General features: G+C 41.9%; 1 protein-coding gene across 1 annotated transcript in view; it reads left to right on the forward strand.

Annotated features, from left to right (window-relative positions):
• The window catches only part of LOC124996603 (potassium/sodium hyperpolarization-activated cyclic nucleotide-gated channel 1), a 61,901-nt gene extending 42,554 nt beyond the window's left edge, over positions 1-19,347 (forward strand). Inside the window, exons 6-8 of the mRNA XM_047569795.1 lie at positions 2,040-2,280; positions 6,708-6,872; positions 14,167-19,347. Coding sequence (XP_047425751.1) covers positions 2,040-2,280; positions 6,708-6,872; positions 14,167-15,284 — 1,524 coding nt within the window. The 3' untranslated portion in view covers positions 15,285-19,347. The remainder of the gene's footprint in view (positions 1-2,039; positions 2,281-6,707; positions 6,873-14,166) is intronic.
• Positions 19,348-19,612: the final 265 nt, after the last annotated feature.

Consider the following 19,612-nt stretch of genomic DNA (forward strand, 5'->3'; position numbering starts at 1 on the left):
AAACGCGCAGTCAGGGAAACGGCTTGAATTTAAAATATTAGTTCATTTTGAAGCAGCATTTTGCTCCAGAAAAAACTACTAACTACTATTTATCCCCAAGGGGCAATTAGGAGGGCGAAGAGTTGCGTGCAATGGTAGGCCTGCTTTAGTGGTAAATATGAATATGAAAAAATGTACAGCAATAAATAAATGTACGGATGGATGCACGTATTAAATTAAATTAGGAGTGACATTGTAATATTGCACATGAGAGGGTAAGCTTGATGTTGGCTTTCAAGATTCAAGATTCTTTCTTGTTACATACCCTGTAACAATGTAATATCAGTACCAGTAGTTCGCAGAAGCGAAATACAAAGAATGAATTTAAGTACAATTAAAATTATGCAAAATAAAATAGTAAAAAGTAAATATGTCATACGGTGTCAGCATTGCTCCGTGAGGCTTGGCTCAATTGGCTTCTGAAGTAAAGTGGCCAGTAGTTGTGTTCAAGACAAAGATACACAGCGATAGATCAGGGCTTCCCCTCCGTCAGAAGTCATTTTAACAGAGCTGTAAAGACGCACGCATATTTCAGGTAGACGGGCTAATACCCCGAGTCGGGCTGATTGCTGTTGAGAACCAGCTCCGAGTGATCCAGCACAATCTCTCAGGTCAATGTGGGATCAGAGGCGGCCCCACTTTGAAGCACTCAGACTAGCTGGAGAATCCGGAATCAGCAAAAGTGTACTCGTCACTGATTTTGGCATGTCATTTATCACGAGTCTTGCAGAAGTCCGTCAAACAGCAATGACACAGTTTTGCTCTTGGCGGCTGGTAAATCAGACTGAAACAGTGTTGATGTTGTTGCAAGCAGCCATCCTTCACAAATTGAGAGTAAATATAAATGAATGTGTTGCAGGAGTTAGCATCTCTTCTCAGGTATCAGGCTTCCCATTTATTTTGGTCAGCTCAGTTAAGACACTTGTTTCTGTTCAAGCGCTTCGGCTGGACGCCTCTTTAAGAATCTAACCTTTGTTACATTCAAGGACAGCGCAACATCCAACAATCGATATTTTTAGCTCCTAAGAAGCATTGCATTGATAAGCTGCGGTATCAGAAAACACAATGTACAGGACTGGGCCAGCAAGCAGACGTGAACACCGCGGAAAGGAAAGACCTGCTTCTTTCTCACGTTAAAGGATTTACTCTCCTACAGCCACGATATGAGCCAACAATAATGAATGAAAAACTGTAAATACGTCGTAGCTAATTAGCCGACAGACTCCATACAACAGCCAGACTGTTCTGCTGTTCCGTGTGTCCCTCACCGCCCCTCTTCCCCTGCCTCTGTCTCACTGCCTCTTATTCTCTGCCATATGACAAATCTTTAAATAGGCAAAGATTGTTTCCCCATGAGGAATCCTGGCTGGGCATGAAAACTGCTTACTATCTAATTCATTAGTTCTGGTTTCGTGATTGGGGTCAGAGCCCCCGCGGCATTTGCTGACACCGCCGAGGTTGAGCTAATATATCTTCGCGTTGCCCGCGTCTAGCTAGCAAGCCACGCGGAAATTGGTTATCTTAACGTCAATGTCCTGTTGTCACTGGAGCAGAGTTATCCCTCATGCGGGGTCAACAACGCGACGCTGCCAAATGCCCCAGCTTTCCATCTGCACGGCAACAAAGATGTGTGGGTAAACAGACAGCAAGCTCCTAATCTCCCGCAGGGTCTGAGGGGACAGGATGAGACCGGAGAGATGGCCTGCAGCCGGCACCGCCGGGCGAACTCATCAGGATCTGACACGTGTGCCAAAAAGTTCCTCCCCAGGAGAGATGGGATGTGCTTTAGAAGTATTAAGGATAAAGCGGCAATATGCATCCAAATTCATTTTTGATTGTAGATAACCGACGCGGACATCAAAGATGTGAGAGGTGGTCGTTTAGCGTCGGGGCTTTCTAACCGATGCTCGTATTTCATATTTTTCTTCTGTGGAAAAAGATGAATTATTTACAGCCTTCCTCTCATCAAAACACTTCCCTGTTTGCTTTTCCTCCACCAGGAAATCGTCAACTTCAACTGCCGCAAGCTCGTGGCCACCATGCCCCTGTTCGCCAACGCCGACCCCAACTTCGTGACGGGGATGCTGAGCAAGTTGAAGTTCGAGGTTTTCCAGCCCAACGACTACATCATCAGGGAGGGCACGGTCGGGAAGAAGATGTACTTCATCCAGCACGGCGTCGCCAGCGTCATCACCAAATTCAACAAGGAGATGAAGCTGACGGACGGATCCTACTTTGGAGGTATGAACGATAAGCGAATGGCATGTGGTGCGGCGTGCATTGATAGGGAGGCCTGAGAGGAGCTTGAGGCTGTGCGTCTGATGCCGTTTGAAGTTAAATTATTGTAAATGTGGATTCTCATTAACCAGAGTTGGACGCTAGTCAGCTTCCGTCGTTATGTAACCTCTCATCTGGCTGCTGGAGTCAGCCAAGGCGTGGATCAGGCATCCCTCAGGACGCACAGAGGTCCCTCCCCCCCCCCCCCCCACACACACACACACACACACACACACACACACACACACACACACACACACACACAAGCTCTTCTCCCCCTCCATACGTTACATTAACTTGGCACTAACCGAGAGCAGCTACTGTGTTTCAAATCAGGAGCAGTTCCCTCGTCATCTTCCCCGATCCGCTTTGATTCTCTTCCCTTTTCGGCTCGGTTCCCACTCTCCTCTCTGCAAACCACTACAGACACCATTAATGTTTTAAATGTCAAATGTAATTTCGCCGCGCGTTGTTTACTCCCGACAAAATCCTCGGGCAGACGTGCCGTGTCTGCCTGTGTGAAAGCAAAGCAAAGTTTCCTATTTTAGAGGTTCTTGCATATTTTATCCGCTGAGTTCACCCCCACTATGGAAGGGAGCTGAGGAGTCTAAGAATACCTTCACTTTGGTGTGTCGCTGGCATGCAGTTCGTGTCTCAAAGGCGAGCTCAGGAAGGCAGCGAGTAAAAAAAAAAAATAGAAGAAAGAAAGAAAGAACCACAGGACTAGTGTCGTGCACCTTCTTATCGTGCAGCTCAGAGAAGAAGAGGAGGCACATCTCATTCAAGCTACACATGTACTGTTTACTGCTTTCAGTTACAGCGTAGAAATTAAAGCTTTGGCTAAGCTGATGAGTGATAACATTTGGCTTTATAAATTTATAGCTTATATATTTTTTTAGCTTTAGGTTTTCAATTCAATTTAGTTGAAAAAATCTACAGTTGATGTCTGTACACTACTTCCTGGATTAAGCTATTAATTGTCAAGAAAATATGTTACTATAGTACCAAACATAACCCTTTTCAAGACTCTTTTTCAAGATTTATGTAAAAAAAAACAAAAAAAAAAACATTATCACAGTTTTCTCAGTCCACACAGTCTTCCTTTATATTTATTTCTATTCACATTGAAGAGTCTGATGATCTGTTTACGTAGTTTTTCTATTTCTTATTTTCCTTCATTCTAGGCGTCTAGTAATGTTTAAGGGTTTTTTACTAGTTGAGTGAAAAATAAAGTCACTGTAGGGGACCGGTTCAGATTGGAAGCCAACACCTTCTGAATCAGAGAAATGTACTGACTCACATCATAGCCTAGGGCATAGGCCTTCAAAAGGGGGTCCGTGACCCCTAGGGGGTCCATGGAGGTACTGCATCTTTGGTTGATTAGACATTTTATATATATATTTCCCCCACACAAGTTTTAAAGGGAGCCTATTCAGTCCCCACTGTTGCACAAGTTTGAAATAAAAAAAATATATATATATTTGATCTTGTGCATCATTTGAAGAGCTGAATACTGAATGCAAAATGATAATAATGTATATTATGAATAGCAGTACTTTAATATAGAACACATATAGCAGGTAGGGGGCCCCTGCTTAATCTCTTAATGAGTTTGGGGGTCCGTACTCTAGGGAATGCACTGACATACAGTAAAACATTTTGTTTCGGTTAGTTTATAACAGTGTTTATCCTTCCACCCTTGTCTTTCCAAATAACCACAATATTAGACTCCATGTAACATTAGCGTGGCTTCCAGTGTAAAGGGAAAACGTGCAGAGAACATGAGGGACATATGTATAGTGCATGCTGGATGTTCCAATTTAATGAATCAATTAATCTTTTAATTAAAAACCATGTGCGCCCACAGTGTCTGTCCAACACATAAAAGGTTGCACTGTTCATTTCGTTGTGTTCTGTCGGTGCCCGCCACCTGCTGTTGCCTTCTGCCCTGCTGGTATTTTTACCCGGCATTAGTGGATGAGCCCCTGAGTTGGTAGCAGCTGGCTGTTCCAGGCATCTCACTCTCCCCTCTTTTCTAAGATGATTCACGCTCCCCCTTACAACCAGGCCAAACCGTGGCTAGAATGAGAAAATCAGCGAGGCAGGCAGAGACAGAAGCAGAGGGAGGAACAAAACTGAGGCCCAGCCACAGGAAACTATTAGCATAGTAATGAGCAGGACATCTATGAGGACAGTAGGTCACAAAGCACCTCCAACCCTTCAACCACGGTCAATGCCACACCTGCATGCTGAAAAGGTATCATAGTAATCACTCCAGGGCCTGGTTGAATGGGAGTACATATTGGTACCACACAGCTCTGCAGTGAAGTCATTGTGAGGCACAGGAACTAATAGAGTATAATGCTAGGACAATGACAGACAGTAGATGAAAACCCCTTTTGGGCTTGAATGTCTTAGTCATGTGGGCCTCCTGCTTCTCAGGCCCAGTCGTGCACAGACAGAGAGGGGGGGGAAGAGGAGCTGGTTGCCATGAGAGTACGTGACACATACGGTGATGGCAAATTATCCACAATGCTCCCGGGGTTGGCGGTGATGCCCGGTGACAAGGCAACAGACACCTGTCAAACCGGATCATGTGAGGTGTTAACAGGTCCTTGACTTAGACACACGAGCGCACCTTGAAATACGTTCAGCGTGCACCAAGGTTTCCCAAAGAGCGTTATTGTCTGTATGGTACATTTCAGCCTTTACTGGGCAGGTTTTGCAACCTGCCAGGAACAGAAGGGATTAAAGTCTTTTTAATTATTAATTATTAAAGCTTTCTATGGACGTACGCAAACCTAAAAGGAAGAGTATGGCTGAATGTTTTGATGTTGACGCAAGGACTTGGAAGCTGGTGTAAGAGTATGAAAACAGGCTAAAAAAAGAAAGATTGTCCTGCTTTTTCTACTACTACTGCTGGTAAACAAAAGAAGGTGTTGTTAGTTTGGGTTACATTCAGTTGGCAAGAGAACAAGAGAACTCAACGTTTGATCACATTTGCAAAAAAAAAGAAAAAGCACAAATTCTATTTTGACTGATAGACAGGTACTTGTGAGGGCGTAGTAGACAGGATGAATGAATGGAAATAAAAAAATGTTAATCATAAAAAAACACTAATTCTAATAATTAATTCAAGTAATTTGCTAAGTGATGTTATTTGTTTTCATGTCAGTGAGGTAAGTGACACCTAAAAGACCGTTGTTTTTGTATGAAGACTGAAACCAGGGTTAACGACTGAATCCAAACTTTATGCCACTTTATGGCAGGTAGTAATTTGCCAGCTATTACTAATCTTCAGCTTTATCGCTGCAGCTAATTAAAGGTCCGCATTTCCAAGGTTCACTGTCACACAAGCACACTGACAGAATGCTCATTCACCGTCTTTCCATCGGCCTCTGTCGGCCATGTTTGTGAAATCACACGAAACAGGTTTGTCTTGCCCCCTCTCTCTCATTTTTTTTTTTTTTTGTCTGTGCTCAGAGAGGTACCACTAAAAAGGGAGCTTTTTTCCCCCCCCATTGTAACATCACTAACACCTTATTCACACCCACAGCTTGAGCGCGCCGCTCGCGCATCTCGCACACCCCGTGCTCTATTTTTCACGACAGCTCGTGGCGGAGCCGAGAAAAGATCGCACCATAACAAGTTAACATTTAGCGATTTAATGAGGACTGAAGTTGTGGAGGAGACTGGACAGAAGTGCAAACGCGGAGGCGGAGGTTGAGCGGTGTTAAAAGAGAAGCAGATCAATGAATGTATGGAGGGGGGAGTGTGTTTTTACGTGGCATTATATTATACTTTCTGCCTTCTGCAGTGGAGGAGCACAGGAGTGCTGTGAGGGAGTCATATGTAACACTGCTCTTATAGTTCCTACAAACTGTTTTCACATGCTTAAATATCGCAGAGAGGCGACAAATTTGTGAATTGTACCTGAGAAATTCTAATATGTATCGAGAACTTTTTGTTTAATTTTAGAGAAACATGGTGACAAACGGTAAAGGAGATTGGTTCATTTTTAAGTAGGAATATTTTAAAATCATATACCTGTTTAGTTGTGCATTACATTTGAGAACTGCTGCAGTGCATTGGAACAGATCATCGTCATCTGACACTGCTTCTTTTTTTTTTTTTTTGTTCTATATTGTATTATGAGACTACTAGGATCCGCTTCAGGATGATGAATTATCTTCGTATAATGCAAGTGACAGCTCTGCTGATGGGCTTCTCAAATTATTTACATTCTACCGCTGAACCCTTTCCTACTCCAGGTTCATCTCTGTGATAATCCACGCTGTAATTACCGGGATGATTTCCTTTATGATCCTCTTCGTACGCTCCACTCTACTCGTTTTTGAACTCCTTGTTTTCCTCCGTCCTTTGTGTTGCAGAGATCTGTCTGCTCACCAAGGGCAGGCGAACGGCGAGCGTGCGCGCAGACACCTACTGTCGACTCTTCTCTCTCTCTGTCGACCACTTTAATGAGGTGCTAGAGGAGTACCCCATGATGCGACGCGCTTTTGAAACTGTCGCCATCGACCGACTGGACCGCATCGGTAAGGCCTTCATCTACCTGTCCTGTCCGATTGGTCGAATCTCTTGCTTGTCATCGTGCCTTGTTGTCTTGTCTTTATCAGTATTTGTTTGCCTCCCTATTTCACAAAAGCATTGTGTCTGCCATCTTGTGCTGCATGACCTGTATGCTATCTTCCGTTTTTTATTTTTTTTATTTTTTAACTTTAGTCTCTTTGTCTTAACTCACATTAAAGAAAGTGTTGTTGTAACCAGCATTAATCCTTCTAAAGAACCAAAGCAGCGTTTTGTGGTTGGATTAACTGGAAGGCAGTGCATGTCGCTGTCCGGGAGGGAGTCAGGTCGCCCCCTCGTTGGTTTGGTGTTGACCCCCCCACTGGATGACAGCGAGTGGATGGAAGCTAACCTCACATGCATGTGTGTCTGGCCCTCTTTCCACTCATCTGCACTCCTGGGTATGAGCAGCACCCCGTCCAATATCAGAGAAACCAACCAGACACCGCCAAAAGAAAAGCAGCGGCAGGCGACAAGAAAGCTGCCGCTTCAGGTCCTGCCTGGTTTACTGAAGCAGGACCTTGTATTGATTCATAAATTAATCTTTCACCATCAGCAGAGAAAAGTTCACAGAGCATGACAAATAAGAGTTGAAATAATTATAATTCAGGCACCTGCAGACTTGTTAGAATTTAAAAAGGGGCACATGTATGTAACACAAACAGGGCAATAATTGGTTGTTTGACCCTAACGTCGCACATTCTCCCTGTCCTTTTTGTAAATGTGTTCAGTCTGCTCTAATAAGTTCGGTCTTATAAAAAAAAAAAAGGAATAACACACCATGTTTTATGCAGTTAGGCACCCTTAATTTTTTTATTTAAGTAGGAACCTAAAGTATGAAGGACGTGCTTGAAACTTCTTGATGATGTTTCACCAAGTTCAGAGCAGAGTGGTGGGACTCCTGTTCTTTTCTCGTGTGGTTGTTGGGGTGAGATCTTAAAATTTGTGTCTGGGACATTAAATGGTCATAATAATCCTCTTTAAACTGAAGACCCTCAGTTATTCTGATCATGCTACGTCTAGTCGCATTGCTCTTTCTTATCCGAAAGGCTTCTTTGTCCCTAAACCGTCTGATTTTAACTTCCGGACTTTTTAACCTATTGTGGGGTTGTTGAGCGTCGTTAGTGCCGTTTGTCCTATTGTTAACCACAGCGATATGAAAATGATGCGGTTCAGTGTATCAAGGAATGCAAAGAGCTGTAATAGAGGAAAGCAACTTCTCAGGCAGGACTCGGGAAGCAGTTAGAAACAAAGAAGCCTTCTGGATGAGAGGTGCAGCATCTTAAATATAATGCTAAGGTATATGATGACCTGAATGACTAAAGGCTGGTACATACTCCGTGAGAAGCAAGAAGTTTGTTCTTGCAGACCTCATTTTGGAAGGGAATTTGCCTTGTCAGGTGTCCAACGACTATTCTGTAACTGTTCAGAAACTGGAAGTGGGAGTGGTTAATGTGGAAAAGCAAAAGCGGTAGCGGCTACTCTGTTAGCTCCCAGATACTAATATCCACAATGTCACCACTAATCTCTCCTCGGTTTGGATCGACATACTGTGCGTTGGTGCATGCCGAACGAACGGTGCGATGCGACAGATATCTTCGTCAAAACAACTCGTCTCCATCCGAAAATATTAAGCAAAGTGCGTCTCGTTGTCCATCTCCCACAATGCTCGGCGCATGTGGCGTGTACTGTTTGTGTGGGCCCTGTAAGGACTAGCCCCGGAGTTCAGTACTTGAGGTTCTACCTGGACAGAAATTTCACAAAAATTTCTCGCTTCTCACGGTGTATGTACGTTGAAGAATCTTCTCAGACCCTTTAAGTGTGTAATGAGGATTATTTTGACCAGTTGATGTGTTTTAACATCAGGTATTGCAGTATGACCCAAACCCAGAGTTGGCTAATCTCATTAGCTACCTCTGTATTATTTGCAGTGAACTCTTTACTCTGTTGTTTTTACAGCACAGTAAAGGCCGACTAGAAATGTTCTTATTCCTTATATACCATCATAGGATTATTGAGCTAGGTTATAAATAATAAAGCATTAATGCTCCAGATTTTCTTTTCTCATACATGAAGCATCTAAAGGATTCGGTGCATTTATACTTGACGGTAGATTGACTATATAGTAATAATAATACCAGATAAGCCGTAACGTCTGTTGATTTGTTTCCTTATTATATAAACAAGAAAACACTATCACCTGCAGAAATCTAAAGATGAATTTGCATAATGACTGTGCCAGTGTCGTCTCATATCAGTGGTTCCAGCTTGCAGTCTGTATCTACTTTTCTGTCAGTTTTAGTTTTTTTTTCTTCTTCTTTGCCATGGCTTTGTGTTTGTGTATTATTTTGCCCCAGACAGGCACATCAATATCTGCAAATTGCTTTGTAACCCAAGTGTTGGCTCAACACTGAAGTCCAAATCAATCAGAATCCGACAACAGATGTGTGTCACTCGCTGAGACACGGTCTCCTCAGAATTACGTTCATATACAACTATAGTTGGAACATTTTGCAAATGTATTATTTTCAGTGCAACAATATTTACTTGGGCCAGCTGAGACATGCCAAAGATAAAAAAAAAACATTAATCTCAGGCTCTGAGCTGCAAATTCATCCACACAGACTTCATGCACGCCTGTTACGTGCCAAAAATGAAGCCAACAATGAAGCGCCAAAAACTGTAGTTCATCATTTGAAGTTTGAACGTAGTTAAGGGTGGGGCTGCTTTGAGTGACAGGTGGGTGTGGTCACGTTTGCCGGTCGCTTGGGTCGCTTCCCGCCATTTTTGAATGAGTCCTAATTTAGGTGGAGTCAGGCCCTAGCAAGATGGCGACTGCTAATGGCAACAAAACTGAGCTTCAAAACGATCCTTCAGAAAACGTATGGGAGGGTTCGTCCAGCTTTATATACATTAAAATCAACGTTTTTGTTTTAAATGAAGTCACATTAAGGTAGACGCCTGGCTAACCTTCGGTAAATGTGCCAGTGGCGCCGATACCGAGCTTAAAAAAAGCTCTGTGGTTGACGTCACAGGGTTCATCTACCTTTTTATACAACCTCTATATTTAAACATCTTTTGTGATTCAGTTGCATTTGAACGTAATTCACAGGGGACAAAGTTGGATTTATTTGGGGGATAGCACATTTTAAAAAAAAACAATAAAAATATCCTTTGGTGAAGTGTATATGTTTCACTGTGCCCTTCACAACATACCGTATGCCCTTTGACCTCACCAATCCTAATCTACATTTGCCCTTTTTCACTAAGTTAGCTCTTCGCTAAGTGTTGGAAAATGATAGCTGCCCACTCTCCCAGAGTGGCATAGGTTCAATCCATCCTTTCAGACTAACCATGAATGGGGGTTTTGTCTCATACGAGGGAAATATTGTCATGATCCGTGCTGGTTGTATCGTTTCTATATTTGAACTGCATTTGGTTACATGCTTGTCTTGCTCTAAAAAAAAAAAAAAAAAAAAAAAAAAAAAAAAAAACGAAAGAAAAGAGTAACCATGCTTTGAAACCAATAACGTGTTGCACATTTGACATTATCTTTTATCTATCTAAAAATTATTTGACCAGGAGTCCGTCTTGAGACGAGCACATCTCGTTTTCAAGAGTGTCCTGGCCGACGAGTAGGCATCAGGTAAACACTTTATTCCAATTCCAGTATTCGAACAGGGGCAAATTGACCTATTAGGGCTTGCTAAATGGATCTGGTCTCAAATTCATCCTCCAAGAGTTTGACCTCTTGCCGGAGGCTACTTTTAACTGTTTAATTCCTGCATCAGTGACACATAACTCATCCACACTAGTCCAGATATTTTGATGGACACATTCAAAATGTCAACAACTGAGACAATCAACGAAACAAAAAGATCTCATTCAGTGTCACATGCCATGTTTATTTTAAACCAGAGTTTTCCTCAGAATAATCAACTGGATTATGAACACATACTCAGCTCTGACATTTTTAGTCTTTGAATCTTTTGTTCAAAGTGCATTCACAAGTAAAGTCATGTCTGCAGATTAGTAAAAACTTTACTAATGCAATGCCACACACAGTTTCTGTTACATGCCGAGGTCTCATCTCATTATTTATTCATGTTTTCACCAACGGAAAGAGTTTGTTTCTGATTGTCTGACTTGAAATATGAAGTCTGTCTTTTGTGTAAATAATTTTGGAAAGTGACAGCAAGAAAGCCAGTTTCTACTGGCTGACAAATTTAAGTGTGGGTAAAATATTTTAGTTGTCCCTTCTAAAACATGCTTTTTGAGTAAAGTGACAAAAAAACAAAAAAACGGATTATTCATTTTCTATACAGGTTACAAGTCAGAATGAAGAATGTTCTACTTAAATCCACGAATGTGTCTCAACCATGGACATGTTTAAAACGAGTGGACGTAGCCTCCAGGTTTGAAAAGTGAAGCTAATTGTGAACCGCAGGAACTTATTTTTTATATATATATATATATTTATTGTCATACCACATTTTGTCCAATGTTTTAAGATTTAGCTCCAACTTCCGTGTACAAGAGGAACCTTAAAATATTGTAAAATATTGCTCTATCAACCACTGGTGGGACATGCTTATTCACAGTGGTATTCACCCTCAGAAAGTTCCTGGAACAGTTAACTTCAAAGGCACCTAATGCAAAAGTGCCAAAAACCTGCATTCTTATACAAACAGGGACCAGCAAAAAGTCGTCAGATTGTATCTTCCCAGTGGCCACTACATGATCATGATTAAATTTAGAGTAAAATGCATGATAAAGCTTTAGGGTGTGGCTACCTTGTGATTGATGAGTCATTTCCAAAGTGCCATGCAAAGAGTCTCCTCTTCGCTAGCACCACGTTTTCATTAAAGTCTGTTTTAGCTCCAAAATCCAAGATGGCGGCGGGCGTATTATCAGATTCTAGGCTTCAAAATTAACTTCACAAACCAACGGGTGAAGACACGGTTGCTACATCCACTTCTTTTATGCTGTCTATGGTCCGAGCTTGTCTTTTAGAAACTTGTGTTGTTGTTCGTTTGTTTTTTTTTGTTTTGTTTTTTAAAGTAACACAGTCCTCATTATTTCTATGGTGTTTGTTAACGACATACAGCTGTGGGGATGGATTTTTTTTTAGTTTGGTTGTTGTGTTGGTTGATTTGTTTTCAGTTTTATGATGATTATGTTCAGATTTGGGTAAATAATGGTAAATCACATTTATTCAATGGTTAGTTTTGTTTCAGGAAAAAAAAGGATACCTTTCTTTACCCATGAGTTTTGGCTTTTTCTGTTGCTGTTATTCTTGTTTTCTTTATTTTTGTTTGCAAGGTGTACCATTTTTATAGTCTTACTATCCAAGTCTATATCTTGACTTGTAGTAGTAGTGAAAAAGCTGAAAATTAACCAGCATAGGTTAACCTCTTATAAGTGGTGTATACTTATAAATACTACCATCGAAGAGACCTTCAGTTTTTTATATGAAGCCATGATGCAGCCTAGGACAACACCACATTTCATGAAATTGGTAAAGTAAAACGATTTGCTTCTCTAAATAACTTCAACGCACATACAGCTCTAAAGGTCAGATAAAGTCCTTGCTAAGTGTCTGTTTCTTTTGCGCACCTGTCAAACCAGCGAATGCTCTGACATATATATCTGTGTTGTCCTTCCAATCTCCAGCGATTAATCCTGTCACCTTTAAAAACGCAATAAATGAAGCCTTGTAAGTTAACAGTAGTCTTACAGTCAGTGTGTGGTGCCTGTTCTAGCTCTCAACTTCCCAAACCCTGTAGCGATTGTTGCAGTCGACGTCAAACGGAGAGCTCGACTCCGAGAGAAGTGCTGCAAAAAGTGACGTTAATCCATTTTCAGCAGCCACAGCAGCAATAGTTCTGTCTCATAGCTGAATGCGTGGCTTACCGGCAGCCTTGAGGAGGAAGCCAGCCTAGCCAGCGTTGCTAAATGGTAAACTCTGTGCAGAAATCCTCCGCCCTCAAGGACAGGGCTTAATGATTGATTGACTGAGGCAAAGGCCTTCAGCACACTAAAAGTCCACTCCGTCTTCTTTACCGACAACACTTCACAGCTTGTCGATATACAAGGTCAACAGTAATTACAGGAAACACATCCTCTAAAGACGCTCGGACACGGTCACTCAAAGTAAACATGTTAAATAGATCTTTATTATTTTGTCAAATGTGGCCACTGTTTCGACAAAAGATCAGTTTCAAGACATCTATCATGCCATCATTGCCACTAAACATTTTACAACAGTTTTGCTCCCAGAAGGCGGTTGGTGTTAAAAGAAAAGCCATCTGTCAAGCGTTTATTACCACGGCCCATGACTCCTGACAGTCTGGGAAAGATTTTCCCTTTGGCTCATAATGTCCTTTATAGTGCACAACTGGGGTACTTTTAAAAAAAAATTTAAAAAAAACACAGTTGTATACTGTATTAAAGAAATAGTGTATTCATTTATTTTAATAATCACTGAATCAAACATGAGTGTATTTTGAAGATCCCCAGAGAATCCCTTGCAAATTCTAATAATGAGATATTCTGTGGTAAGAGAAGGAAAGTTTAGTTATATTTATATTTGCAATTCATCTAAAGTTAAGGTAGTATTTTAGGCAAAGATCTTCATACAATAAACTTTGTGGAAGTACTTGAAAAGACTAGCTGTTAGCCATCCTTGTATCGTGTTGTAGACGAATTGTTGATGTGATTTAATTAGACTGTGATTTTAAATCAACTCTTAGAGCTTAGACACTTTAGTTCTTCTTCCAAAAAACTGTCTAGTAATGTGATGTGTGGGTACAACTCATAAATATTCTTCTGTTTCACTGTCTACATCAGCACATTAAGAGTCTACGCTATCACGTCACACTTTCAGTAATCTTTGTCTCCTTATGTGTCCTTCACTCCTGTCAAACTGTGAATATCCCATAACCATTACCATTAAATGTCCTCTGCGTTTTTTTATTTTTTTATTTTTTTTATCAGTATAGCAGTGCACAGAGGACATTAAAAGATGCAGCTTGTAAGACTGAAAATCAGTGGAGTCAATTTAGCAGATTCAAGAAGATGAAGTTCCTTTCTTTGATCTGGTTTTTGCGTTGGGAAGAGAAAAAAAAAGAAGCGCACATGCCAAACTTTAAACACACAGGCTGCATCTTTATTGTCCTGTTTCCTGCCCTTTTCCTGTGGTGTAGTCTAACCAAAATTTGCCATGGCTGTATGTGTTCACCTCTCTCGACTGCGTCCCAACAGGGAAGAAGAACTCCTTGCTGCTGCAGAAGTTCCAGAAGGACCTGAACGCCGGCGTTTTCAACACGCAGGAGAACGAGATATTGAAGCAGATTATCCGTCAGGACAGGGAGATGGTGATGATGGTGGACCGCAAGCAGTCGGTCACCGGGATGAACTCAACACCAATGTCAGGAAACTCCATCATTAACTCGCCGGCTCAACCGCCCTTCGCCGCCTTCGGCACCAACCAGCTCCAGCAGTCCTCCGTCCCCCTGACCTACAGCGCTTCGGCTATCGCCAACGCCTCTGCTGCCCGCATGCTGCCAGCTGCTGCCGCTGCCGCTGCTGCTGCAGCGCAGGGGATCTACCCGGCTCCCAGTCTTTCCCACGGCAACCTCAACTCCTCCTCGACCAACCCGCAGCAGCAAAGCGCGATCATGTCGCCCTGCTCCTTCACGGCCGCCATGTGCAGCCCGCCCGTGCAGACCCCTCTGGCTAGCCGGAGCTTCCAGTACGGCTCTCCCACAGCCTCCCAGCTGTCGCTCATCCAGCAGCCCATTGGCCAGCCGTCTCTACCCACACAGCAACAGCTCGCTCAGCAGCCTGCCGTCTCAGCTGCGGCTGCATCCTCTGCAGCACAGCAGCAACAACAGCAGCAGCAGCCGTCACCTCAGCAGCAGCAGCAGCAGCAGGTCCCTTCACCTCAGCGAGGAGACATCCACAAGAGCACACAGGCTCTTCAGTCAGGCAGCTTGAGTCGAGATATCCGACACTTATCGGCTTCCCAACCGTCACTGCCACATGACACATCTCTGGGGCCCAGGGTGCATCCGGCCTCAGGAGACTCTCTGGCCTCCTTCGTGCCGCCGACAGCGGCGGCAATGCAGGGAATGAGTCTACAGAGCGGCATCCGCACCACAGTGCCCCAGCGGGTCAATTTGTTCCGGCAGATGTCGTCGGGAGCGTTGCCCCCGGTGCGCTCGGCCGCGGCGGCGGCGGCGGCGGCGGCAGTCGCAGCAGCATCATCATCATCGTCATCTTCAGCCCAGCACAGGGAATCCCCCGGATCGAGGAGAGATTCTGTCCTGAGCAGTACAGAGACTGAGCAAGACAAAATGCGTTTCGCATCAAATTTATGATCCCATTTTCCCCTCTCCCGTTCTTTTTTTAAACATGTTCGAATTCATTTTTAAAAAAAAATAAAATGGAGATAGAAGAAAAGAGGTAAAAAATGAGGAACTTCAGCATTTTTTTTTTGTTTTTCTCCAATTTTCTTCTAAAGTAACCTCATAGAAATCCTGTATATATAAGCCCTTGTATTATATTTTAGACAAATTTTGTCTCCCTAAACTTAAGAATGTATATTATACAGATACATCTCTCTTTTCTTTTACACCATATATATGTATATGGTTGAATGGGTGCGCGAGTGCGTGTGCGTGGTGCGTGCATGAGTGTAAAAAAGGAAAAAAAAAAATTCCAACTTCAATATTGGCAATGGCAATTTAAAACTGTAGTATAAACATGAGTCTTCCTTTCTGAGAAATATAAAGAATTATATATCATGTATGAAGTTTTTTATTTTCTCTTTTTGCTTTCTTCTTCTTCTTTCTTTTTTTTAAACTGGAATGCATTGTGCATACTGACAATGACTTTTATTTTCTTTCTTCTTCTTCTTTTTTTTTTTTTTTTTTTTTTTTTTTAAACCAGAGGAAGAGGAAAACTATCTCCTCCTATTAAGCAGCTTTAGGCACCACTGTGGAACAACAAATGCAAGCGACTCTTGACGAATAATCTCAAAAAGCACACACACTCACACGAAAATGAATCTCCAACCAATTTGCTGAAGACTCGTTTCAGAACTCAACACGACTACTGTAACCAAGTATTGCGTTGCTCTCGGCAACAAAAACACAGTCCGCTGAGCCGCCATGTACCCGCAGAGGCTCGCATACAAACCACGACAGTGTTATGGGTCCAAAGGGAATAGATAATAGAAATGCTGCTTTCTTTGTTTTTTGTTTTTCGAGGAAAATGGCACGTGGAGGCAGATGTGGATGGATGCTATTGTTTTTTCTATTTCTGATTTCAGATGGCTGAGATGTTACGTAATGTTGCTTAAAAAAAAATTCTGTGTATATTTATAATATTTATAAACTAAAGATTATCACCATTATGCAATAGACTGTGACATAAAGATTACCTATATGTGTGCTGTAAATAGTTTTGTAGATCTAGTATTTACAGATACTGTGTGGTGCATTCTCTATCATAACAATGTCTTACTTCTATCAGGAACCTGGATATCATCTATATGCGACAAAAAGGTTAAGTGACAAAATACATTTGTTTCATAAGAGATAAACAAACCTTAATGCAATAGCTAGCGCGACGTGACGCTGAGAGAAGCCTGACTGAAGGACATTTCTGATTCCCGGTCGTGGTCCTTGTGTAGTTCGGTGTCGTCCTATTGAAATCAATCTTTTCCTCACTTCCCAAAACTCCTTAGGGTCATTTTACAAATGATTCTTAACAACTGTACGGCTTCAAGGTGGGAATCATGTTTTATTATATGTTTCAAATCACCTCAAATTTACTTCTTGTCTTGCTCATTCGCTCCTTCAGTAAAACTATGTTTTCACACATACTGTATGTTTTAGGTTGAAGTGCATTGACATTTCAAGGCGGTTTGTCACAAAGTTTAATCAGCTGATTTTGTGACGCAAACTTTCCATTATTATTATATTTATTTATTTTTCTTTTTTTGATGACACAGGGGATGAATTTGAAAATAATGCATTTTAATTGGGAGCATCCTCCATGCCTGCACCAGTTTGTGAAATAGTCATGAAATTAACCTGTTTTGTTTGTTTTTTAGATGAGTGTCTAAAACCTGACAAAAGCCCAGCTTAGGAGACTGCAGTGTGGTAGTTGCTCCAGTCTTTACGCGCACACAAGACTCCAAAAACTGGGGTTCGAGCCCTTTATCGAACCGTTTTGTTTCATGTTGTGTTCCTCCTTTCTCTCCCCTTAACTCACTGATTGGTCCAAGCAACAAAAACCCTTGGACAGGATCGAGAAAAGATTATGATTTGGCTCAAAACAGATGGTGCAGGCAGGAGCGTTGCAAGCGACTGACGTCTTTTGAGCATCATACCCTGTGTCACAAAAAAGAAAATCATTTGTCCAAGGACATGAATCACCTACATTTCATTCTCTGACTGTTTCGTTTAATGCCACGAGGCTGGGACTAAATGTTTCCACCAGGAGGTGTTTTTGAGCTGCAGCTAGTGAGGAACAAGGAAACGCTGGTTTGCATTAAGGTTTCTGTCTCATGTAAATCCATTGTGTGGGCTTAGGTACTTTAGACTGACCCGGACTTTGAGGCAAGGAGGTAAGGTCAAACAAGAACATCGTGACTCAATTAAAAAATAAATAAATAAATAAAAAGAAGAGAATATCTTAAAAAAATCTGATGACGAAAGTAAGTCATGGATTACGGGTCCCTACATTTACAGGACACTGTGCTCAGGCTCGCCTTGACAACGTAGTCCACTCTCAGGAGTCACGGTTTTCACGGCACCAAATATCCCATCAGTTCAAAGCGCCTAAGCCCGTTTGAGATACCGTTTTTAAAAAGATTAACAAGTCTTCACTACAGATTGTGTCGATAGTGTACCAATACAGTCAACCCACCAAGTGTCATGAAAGCATGCGCTGTCACAAATACTTAAAAAAGAAAAAAAGAAAAAAGATACTATCTCAAAGATGTTAAATGTAATGTTAGATTATGTTTTTGTTCATTGTCTGTCTGCCTAGATGTTATCTGTGCGTGAACAGAAGCATTGACTTTTCACATGGACATTCTGAAGTATTTGTGCCTAAACTATAGCCATGTTCCATCCTTTGTTACGAGAGTGGGAGCTCGGCGCATACGGCGGGGAGGGGCCGGGGAAAGGGGGCGGGGCCACGTCCGCACACGACTGCACATTCATACTTACTATACTCTTATGTGTTCTATGTCTCAGTGTTTTTAGACGAGAAAGGAGCAAGCAACGACGACGGCCAAATGTCTCAGTTTATCCGATTGGTCTCTTTACTTACAATGTGAACTCCTAGAGGCAGGATTTTCTAACATTCTCAGTCGAGCTATATAGAATATTTAAAGGAGGTCATGTACAGTTTAAAAGAAAATTCAATAAAAGTGCAGCCTTTAGACATCACGATCACGTTTGACGAGACATTGTACAAATTCGGAGCACCTTTATACCTTTCTTTGTAGCTAGCCGCTGATGTTTGGGGTTGACTATTGATGTGTGGAAGGAAACTGGCCAAAGCGAAACATTCTGAGTCATTGTCTTTGTTTTTAAATTGCACTTTCTGATTTCCTAATAAAAGAAAAATAGCTTCTTTCAGCTAGGAGAGATGTCGAGTGAGTTGAGTGAGGAGGGAGCGATGTTCCCGAGAATTTGTGCTGCCCTGTTCCTGTTTGAGGTTCCAAATGAGGCGGGAGATGTTCCATTTACAACGAAGAGCGCTTAATCGTGAATATGCCATAGTGTATAGGAACTAGTACACAGTCAAGATGGACAGCAGCACTGTTGGTTTGTGCTGTTTTTGATACTTGCCTTTGGAGGGAGAGCTTCCCAACTATGTGCTTTTTTCACTATCCCAATCGCAACTAACATACTGGAATGGGCATTAATGGTGATGTATAACACAAACTAATGAGCTTACATATTAGCAGTATAGAGACTCTCAACAAACCAGCACATATATTTGTATATTTCTTTGTTGTTTTGTTGGTTTGAGGGGAAACTAGAGATGCAAAAGGAACTGATAATGCCCACAGTGGATAAACCAAGTGTTTATTTGGTTTGGATGAACACAGGTTTCATATGTTTACTGATGATGTGCGCCGTGGAGAGAGGGGCAGAAGCGTCTGCTGAGCTGCTCGGTCCTCTTAAACCCCACTCACATGGTCATTGTTCAGCTCATTCATGTAATCCAAGGCTTAGAGGAAAAAGAAGTGTCGGAAACTTAACACGGATGAAAGAAGAAAGATAAATGTAAACTTTCTTACAACAATATGCAGACAAACAGTGTTTGTCAAAAAATCTTTTTGATTTTTTTTTGTTTATTTTGTTTGTAAATAATAAACCTTGAAAATATAGAAAATAAACAACATATTGTCATTTAAAATGAGCGTGCGTTGTTGTATTGTCAAAAAGTGTGGTTCGGATGCAAGGCAGAGCTTTCTGCAATTCAATCAAAGGAGAGGGTGGAGGAATGTTTTCAGACATGACACAATGATGAAGGGAGTCAGACCGAACAGGCAATGAGAGAAATTTGTCTTCATGCAGGGCTGGGTGGTCAGTGTTGGGGTAGAGTGGGCTTTCAAGGATCTACAACCTTCCGTTCGCGAGATATTTGCAATACGACAAAGCCTTATTTTCCTTATTTACCC

The sequence above is a fragment of the Mugil cephalus genome, chromosome 19, assembly GCF_022458985.1.
Source record: "Mugil cephalus isolate CIBA_MC_2020 chromosome 19, CIBA_Mcephalus_1.1, whole genome shotgun sequence".
Lineage (NCBI taxonomy): Eukaryota > Metazoa > Chordata > Actinopteri > Mugiliformes > Mugilidae > Mugil > Mugil cephalus.